Genomic DNA, 9,272 nt, shown 5'->3' with positions numbered 1-9,272 from the left:
AACTTGCATTGTAGTGTTTCTCTGCAGGATATCATTCCAGTCATCACTTCCACAGCTAAGTTCCGTCAGAGGAGGGACGTTTCATTTGCTTTCTTGAGTGGGACAGCGTCTGCACGCATCAGTGCGCGTGTGCATGCAATTCGATGGGAAACCGTTTGTGTGCGAGTGAAGGTAACATATCTGTTTGTGGTGTGTGTGTGTGTGTGTTGTGTGTGTGTGTGTGTGTGTGTGTGTGTGTGTGTGTGTGTGTGTGTGTGTGTGTGTGTGTGTGTGTGTGTGTGTGTGTGTGTGTGATGCGATAGCTCAGTTTGGTTAGAGAGACATCTAGAGGGATTACATCCGGGAGCTTGCAGGATTGCAGGTCCAAGTCGAGCTATGGCATATTTTCCTTGGGCAAGAAACTTACACACAATTGCCTCTCTTGACTCAGGAGTATAAATGAGTAGCTAGTCATTGACTGAGGTGGCAAAGGCCCCCAACTGCGACAAAGTCAATCAGAGACTGTTGGGACTTCGGGTGCCCACACCACAGTTGTCGTAGCAGTCGGTGCTCCTGTGAGTACCTGCCCAGGCTCTAGGAGATTGCGTAGTACGGCCCATAGCTTCTGCGTAGTGCACAGGAACCCAGCCACATTCCCTTTGCATTTTGTGTGTGTGATGTAGCAGGAAAGTGTAGCATGTCTAGAGTAGCATGTAGCATGTAGGTGGCTACACAAGGCACTAAGCTACTAGGCAACTGCAGCCATAGACCGTTTAGTGTAGATGCTAGAGTTGAGTGTAACTGTTAGTCAGTTTTACTGTCTACAATTCAACTGGCTCAATATACAGTATAAGCCACCGACTCTTGGGATGCATTCCACTGAGTTCTTTAACAAACAACTGGCCATATGGAACTACCATACGGAATTAACTACCACATGCAGCCCCCTAATAAATTCCAGTCTCTAGCTGAAAAGATTACGGAAGTCTTTCGGGAACGGGAATTAGAGAGAAAGCTGGTCCATTTCTTGGCAAAAATTGTAAAGTGGAAGGAGCCTTGAATGCATGTATGATAAGAAATATGCACAGGCAGGCATATTGGAAGTCACATGCAGTCCACAAAGTGTGTTTACGCAATTCACAGCTGCGATGATGATGATTGAGACCAGAAAATCATCTGATAGTGCTGTACAGTAGACAATTAGCTTGACAAAATATCGTCTAGCCCTCAATAATGATGATGCACACGCCTTACCTAATTGTGGTCAGCAACTGCATAAACATGATGCTCTAATGGCTAAAAGCTTGGCCATGCATGCAGAATGGATACACAAAGGGAGATGATGCTCAGTTTACTCGAGTAGGTACGTGCAATGAAATCTGAGAAAACATCAATGTTAGACTAAAACTAGATAATATTATTTTTGTCAAGGCCGGATGATAGCTAGAAATGGGACCCATCATGTGAAACTATATCTCAATCACAGGTAGTTTGCTTCCCTGCCTGCCTATCTCTCTGTCTGCTTCATTGTCCTCTCTGTTTTTGCTGTTTGTCTATGATATACTAAAATTAATAAACTGCGGTGCTTGGCAATTAATGGTTAGTTCTGGGTTCTAGTTCTGGTTACCTAGTTCTGGTTACCTTCCTTACCCAGAATAAACTTTCAGCGAACGTGGTAATTCCTCCAGGCTTAGCGCATATTATCAGGTAAAAATATTCACTTCCAAATATGTTCTAAGACACAAATTTTGCATGGCGTCCATGACCATAAAACTGTTCGTTTAGAAGGGTTATGGCCAACCCTGACTGCATATTGAGTGATGTCACTGATATAATACATTATTCAGTATTAATTAAAGAACTACTTTTGAATACCTAGTTATGGTGTAAGAGAAGAGGCAGTCTTTAAGAGAAATGTGTGTGTGTGTGTGTGTGTGTGTGTGTGTGTGTGTGTGTGTGTGTGTGTGTGTGTTTGTGTGTGTGTGTGTGTGTGTTTGTGTGTGTGTGTGTGTGTGTTTGTGTGTGTGTGTGTGTGTGTGTGTGTGTGTGTGTGTGTGTGTGTGTGTGTGTGTGTGTGTGTGTGTGTGTGTGTGTGTGTGTGTGTGTGTGTGTGTGTGTGTGTGTGTGTGTGTGTGTGTGTGTGTGTGTGTGTGTGTGTGTGTGTGTGTGTGTGTGTGTGTGTGTGTTCTGCTTAATTGTTTGCTTGTTTAAATAAACAGAAAATGATGACAATCAGTTACCAACCGCTCCAGCCAAAATGACGGTTCGAAGAACCAAGTCTGCACCAGATGATTCAATCAATGATGAAGAGTACACAGACGCCAACCGTTCACGGTCTCTATTACTTCACATCAAACGACGCCTAAGCAAGAAAGAACGAGCACGTGAAGGAAACTATCCGCTTCCTTCTGTTCCACAAGATGAACCCTACCTGACAGTCAGCAGTACAGAAGGCACACTCAAGTGTAACCTTGAAAGACAACCATACTCAGACACAGACAAAGCGGATGGTTATATCTCGGTAGGTGACACAGATAAAAAGACGGCAAAGACATCCCTCTTAGCGAATAATGCAGGAAAAGGAGAGACTGTGATTACTTCAACAGACAACAGCAAGTCATCAAAGCATCACAGCTACTGCAACTTAGAGACAAAACAAGAAACAGATCATGCAGCAAGTCAAGACAATAACAAACCACATAGAAAAGCAGATCCACCGTATCACAACCTCAATCCGTCAGCACTCTCTGCAAAGTCAAGCAAACTGCCAAGTCAAGACGATAAGAAGCCAGCTGGTAAAACAGATCCACCGTATTACAATCTCAACCCGCCAGCACTCTCTGCAAAGTCAAACAAACTGCCAAGTCAAGACGATAAGAAGCCAGCTGGTAAAACAGATCCACCGTATTACAATCTCAACCCGTCAGCACTCTCTGCAAAGTCTAACGAACTGCCAAGTCAAGACGATAAGAAGTCAGCACTCTCTGCAAAGCCAAACGTGTGCTCACTGTCAAAAGCTCAGAAACCAGACAAAACAAAACCATATGTAAAGTTGTGTACACAATAACATCATACAACTGTTTTGTAGTTCTTGCATGTCGATTATTACAAATTTAGAATTAAGTCTCACAATCAACAATCTATAGATAAAAGGGCTGTATTTAGTAAGTTAACAATCTTGTTTATTACAAAGCTGATTCCAATGTCACAATTTAGCGTTTCATGATACTTGAGACACAGACAACGTGCATGGTTACAAATGTTAGGTCTTTATAACAGCCGCCTCAGCCAACATTTCCAATCCATCTAACTCTTCCTTGAAACATTTCTGATATCTGTGTAAATTGCTCTCAGCTGCGTCTCGCCAGAGAAGGTGTTTGTTTCAAGGGAAGGTCCTCTAGAGTACAGAGCGTGGATATACCATCATGTTTGGTTAACAGTCTCTTTCATATATATAAGACCATGCAGAGGCCAGTACGTGTGACCTGATGAATAGTATACTGTGTGCTTCGTTCTCTCAAAACCAAGAAGTTAGAATTGTTCTGTCATAATGGAGACACACAGAAGTAATCAATCCATGTCTCATACCCCAAATCTTGGTTTGTGCCAACACTTCACACTTCCTGGTCTAACGTGATCATGATTGAATACCAATTAATAACTTTTAGGCGATTATCTGATCTGATAGAAATACTACTACACTACTAATATATTTTGAATCATACCTATACAGGTACAGTGCATACCCTGGGTTACAGAAAACACTACACACAAAAAAAGTAGATAAACACTACACAAACTATAGACAAACAATGATTTCTTCAAGATCATCCAGCTTGTGTGAGAATCGACCAGTCATGATCACGAAGAATAAATTTGAGTTGAAGTCAAATGACAAAAGTATTTCATCAAGTTTAGAAGACCCTCACGGAATCCAAGATCCAACTGCAGAATATTATATCATCATAGTTCTGCACTAGCTGCATGAATCGCCATACATAGGCATTACAGTATACTAGTCCACAGGAAGAGGTATTGATACATCGCAGGTACTAGAATAGCTAGAATAAGCCACAAGCTTTCGGAAATCAATCTCCCAAAAAACCAATTTCCCATTGCGATATCGCAATGATCAGATGTTACGTCTGTAGACCAGCTATTTCCCGGATGTTGTCTACGGCGCTGCGCCCTAGACTACAGCAACTAGCGCGTAGACGCACCTCTAAATTCTAAAACTCTAGAGCAAGTTTCAGAACGACGTGTTGACGCACAAGAACTAACTGATGACCTTTCTCCTAGCTAATAGTTGTGGCTGTCCCTCGCTGATTGATAATCTGGGGTATGACGTCACGAGGACGGAGAGAGACGACTGGGTCGATGGATAGTTTTAGTAGATCTAAACATGATCGCAAATTAAAACCTCTCTCGCAATGCTACTTATGCATATATTCACATTAGTGGGAATGACGTACCTTCTTGGATCTCCAAACCTCGCCGTACAACGACGAGTCAATGACCAAAATGTGCACGTGCTAAAATTTTTTGGTGACGACAGTCTGGTAGGGTAATCCGAGGTAATTCCGTACGTACAGTTTGATTTCAATGGCTGATTGCTGCTCCGAACCAAGCTCTAGTTGAATAGCTGATTGTCTAGCGCTCCAAAAGGAACAAAAGAAACGGCCAGTGTTATCGTTTGTAGAATCTAGACAGCGATTTCTGAGCGAAGGTATACGTACCATAAACCATATATATATATATATATATATATATATATATATATATATATATATATATATACATACATATATATATATATATATATATATATATATATATATATTATATATATATCTACATATATATACATATATACATATATATATATATATCATCTGCTGACTTGTCTGGTTTCTAACTTTCAAGAACAAAGCTCATCTTGCAAATCTGTTTGTAGACGTAGGATTCGGCCTTCGGTGCTACGATCTGTCAGCCGTAAACTCGCTCGGAAGATAAGACTTGCTAGTAAAGAGCCATCCATACAATGTTGCGGGGGCGTGTCCCAACACCTGCTTCTTTTCCTCAATGACGACAATGTTGTAACTTCCAGCTCTGATAACTGTAAAATAGGCGACACTAGAGTAGGTTTAGCTTCCAGCGAATCCAGGTCGTACATCTCATCGACAATGTATTTCTACGTTGCGTTGACTACACGCTAATTGTACATCTCAGAAAGACACGCACACTTGATTGGTATGGGCGGTGAACGGTTTTAGAAACCCCAGACCTTTAAGAAAAGCGACTTTTGGTAAGTGTACGGAATTGCCCCACCCACCCAATCTGACCTTGTCTCACATTATATTTTAGCTAATATAATCGAGGTGAGCAAGGACATGACCACGAAATTTCCTGTATGTAGTGCAGTGACAAATACTGGAGGCAGGTATAATAACAAGTTCACACGGCGCGTTGTCTACAGGATACGGGTCATGAAAGGGAAATGTGTACGGAATTACACCGGATTACTCGAACAATCAGAGCCGTATATGCACGTGTGTATGTAGCCAGCTCCTCCCCTTTTCTATTTTTGGTAGCTACTTGTGTGTGTGTGTGTGTGTGTGTGTGTGTGTGTGTGTGTGTGTGTGTGCGCGCGCGCGCGCGCGTTTGTGTGTGTGTGTGTGTGTGTGTGTGTGTGTGTGTGTGTGTGTGCGTTTGTGTGTGTGTGTGTGTGTGTGTGTGTGTGTGTGTGTGTGTGTGTGTGTGTGTGTGTGTGTGTGTGTGTGTGTGTGTGCGTTTGTGTGTGTGTGTGTGTGTGTGTGCGCGCGCGTGTGCGTTTGTGTGTGTGTGTGTTTGTGTGTGTGTGTGTGTGTGTGTGTGTGTGTGTGTGTGTGTGTGTGTGTGTGTGTGTGTGTGTGTGTGTGCGTTTGTGTGTGTGTGTGTGTGTGTGTGTGTGTGTGTGTGTGTGTGTGTGTGTGTGTGTGTGTGCGCGTGTGTTCATGTGTTCATGTGTGTGTGTGTGTGTGTGTGTGTGTGTGTGTGTGTGTGTGTGTGTGTGTGTGTGTGTGTGTGTGTGTGTGTGTGTGTGTTCATGTGCGTGGGTGTGTGTGGGTGCGTGCGTGGGTGTGTGTGTGGGTGTTATTTAATCAATGAAAACAGTGTTAACGACTGGGATACCCTAAGAATAGAAATTTGCTAACACAAATCTAGAAATTCCAGTTCCACTTCCTACGCTAACACACATCCACCAAATGTGTACCAGTCACTGTACATGTTAGAATGCAGAGGATGTTAGCCTTTGCCACACTGCTGACGTCACTCCACTTCCTAATTAGTTTAGTGTCGTAAATCTAGTTTAGGAGTACAGAAGTACAAGGTACAAGCCAGACGTGATCATAGACACTCTGCTTCTGTGTGCTGTCGGATCAGATCAATGGGTTGCTGCTTGTGCACATCTCAAGGTACTGTGCAATACAATAGAAAGAGGCGTGTGTGTGTGTGAAACAAGCCCCATCATGCATGGATATGTATGTACGAATGTGTTAGACTCATACCACAGCGTGTTGCTTGCAACCTGTTCGTCTGTTTGTCTGCGCTTAGCAGTTCACATGATGATGGTAGTGTATTCATAGTCTGTACAGTTCACGCACAGTATCATCACGAACAACTCGATTCTGCATGCTAGCTGGCATTCCATTGTACTCGATGGGTATCCATTGCCACCTTTGACCGCAAAATGGAAACAACCTACAGCCTCTTGTCGCATCTTCATCGTCCACACTGTGACAATAGTCTTCCTCGACCTTCTTCTCCCCCTCCCCCCCGCCATATCCACTCAGACTCTTGGCAAGCTGGTATGTAGTTACAAAGAAACACAGTTTCTGTTTTGATAGGTACTTGTACTGTGTGTTAGTTAGTGGAAATAGTTAGGCTAGCATATGTAACAATTGTAGTTTCGATAAACGTGTGACCTATTGTTGGGTGGTGATCCACCTCAGCAGGAAGGTCAACGGAAATGGCGTGCAACCCGTGGGAAGTTTGTTGCCGGTTGAATTGTTGACTTGCGTTGTTGCCGGTTGAATTGTTGACTTGCGTTGTTGCCATGTGAAGGTTTATACATATCATATGAGCTAGCCGGTGACAGGTTTGCTTAGTGTCCCGCTTTCACCATGTATATATGCATCCACACCCTAGACTTTATCATAATATCTATTGTTTGTTAGGCACTTGTACAGCATCCCCCATATTCATACAACAGTCTATTTCCTATCCACCTCTTAATTAACCTATTAAGAGCCGATTTTTATTTTTCCAGGAAAGAAAGACAAACGCCAAGGTCCAGTGCCTGATGTGATGGCAACACGAAGGAGGATGCCTCTGCCTCCACCAACGAATCCATCGCCATCAGAATTCTACTCGTATGCTGATCCTAAAGTATCAATCTTGAAGAGACTTGGGAGACGACTCGGCAGCGGTGGCAGCAGTGAGAAAAAACCGAGAGAGGGAAACATTCCTTTGCCTCCCATCCCACAGGAAAACTCCACTGGGCTCTATGTCGACGACAAGACAAACACAGAAATGCAAAGAAATTCGAATGAAACAGAACAGAGGCTAACGATGGATAGCGAGTACTTGCAAGTACATGAAGGCACACAAGGCAGTTGTGTGGAAGATAGTTGTTATACAAATACGAATACTCAGAGTACACTCCAACAGGTGTGTACTAAGGAATGTCCAATCGAAGAGGAATTATATGTGAATGCGACTCCACCACCGATGGAGGAGAGGCCACAAAATTGTCTCACAACAGATGACGTCTACATCAACAGTGACCAAGTGAGTAGACATGGATCAGACCAATGCTGTGCGTCTACAGACGACTTGTACATGAACACCGACCAAACACATACACACGAGTCCCAGCAAGGCTCGATGTGTGTATCCATGGACGACGTTTACATAAACACCGACCAAGCGAATGGGCACGAGTCTGAGCAATGCAACTTACCGTGTGCTATTTACGAGTCAATAAATGACAAATTACGGAAAAAAAGATTTGACAAAATAGGAATTGATATCAACACACCCGTGTTTCCAAAATACTTGAATGTAACATCAGAGCCGTCGTATTACAATGTCAATATGTCAATGACAGTCGACATCCACAGCTCACGATCAGACACACAATTAGAGGAACCAAACGTATACGAGGCTGTCGACTATTGAACTCATTAATATCAACATAATTTATAAAGTATGTAACAACGATTTTCTGCTCACTGTAGTATAGTGTGGATTATATAGTGACTTCATTGAGTCATACGATGACACTTTGTTATCGGACAGATTTGTGTTTCATATTCAGTCTATTTGTGACTATACTTGTTGCATTTGTAGAGATCGACTGTACAGCTATATGTACAAGTATGTATATAAATAAAGAAAATTTGTCTCAACACGTTGCATTATCTGGTCAGTGTCTGAACCAGCATCCTTGTCATTCAATTCAATTTGTTACTTATTTTATATTAAAAATTATTTAATTTATTTTTCGTTTTTTTGAAATGTAAACATGCCAAGCCTTTTCTTAATACTTACTTTTAATTTTTAATATTTTAAAATATATTAATAAAAAGAAACAAATATAAACAATTAATGATATATATAGTGTAGCATCTGCAACACTCATTCTAGGGAATTTGACCTAATGAGACTTTGCAATTGGTTCATTTGTTTTTGATCAAACAGATAATAGATAAATATTTAATTTTTAATAAATAAACAAACAATTTTGTATATAAATATATAATTAATTATTTTTATTCATTTATTTTTTATTAATATATTTAAAAATTTATTTATTATTTATTTATATATATATATATAAATTAATAAAAGTAAATATATACAAATAAATAATTAGATATATAGATAATAAATAAATATTTGATTTTTAATAAAAAAACAATTTTGTATATATATAATAAATAAATTTTAAATAAATCAATATTGTAATAATGATTTACTAAAATGAATAAATAATTTTGTATATAAATAATACATTTAAATTTAAATAAATAAATAAATAAATTATAAATTTTAGATAAAATTAATATTTTAATAATGATTAAAAAATTTTCAATAGCATTTTCATATATTTTTATATTAATATTAATTTTAATATAAATATATTTTATTAATATTCATATTAATTTTATATTAATTTTAATTTAAACGTATTTTATTAATTAAATATTAATATTAATACATGTATTATTAATATTTACTTTAATTCTGCA

General features: G+C 40.0%; 2 protein-coding genes across 2 annotated transcripts; both read left to right on the top strand.

Annotated features, from left to right (window-relative positions):
- Positions 1-90: 90 nt before the first annotated feature.
- On the top strand, positions 91-4,261 carry LOC134182465 (nucleolar protein dao-5-like). The gene is made up of 2 exons (XM_062649867.1): positions 91-171; positions 2,199-4,261. Exons 1-2 carry the CDS (start codon positions 144-146, stop codon positions 3,044-3,046), a joined length of 876 nt encoding a protein of 291 aa, XP_062505851.1. The 5' UTR covers positions 91-143; the 3' UTR covers positions 3,047-4,261.
- Positions 4,262-6,322: 2,061 nt separating this feature from the next.
- LOC134182118 (uncharacterized) lies at positions 6,323-8,429 on the top strand. The gene is made up of 2 exons (XM_062649460.1): positions 6,323-6,434; positions 7,289-8,429. The coding sequence occupies exons 1-2, from the start codon at positions 6,407-6,409 to the stop codon at positions 8,197-8,199; spliced, it is 939 nt and encodes a 312-aa protein (XP_062505444.1). The 5' UTR covers positions 6,323-6,406; the 3' UTR covers positions 8,200-8,429.
- Positions 8,430-9,272: the final 843 nt, after the last annotated feature.

Source organism: Corticium candelabrum, chromosome 7, assembly GCF_963422355.1.
Source record: "Corticium candelabrum chromosome 7, ooCorCand1.1, whole genome shotgun sequence".
Classification (NCBI taxonomy): Eukaryota; Metazoa; Porifera; class Homoscleromorpha; order Homosclerophorida; family Plakinidae; genus Corticium; species Corticium candelabrum.
The sequence above is the reverse complement of the archived record's forward strand: the minus strand, read 5'-3'. Positions and strand labels throughout refer to the sequence as shown.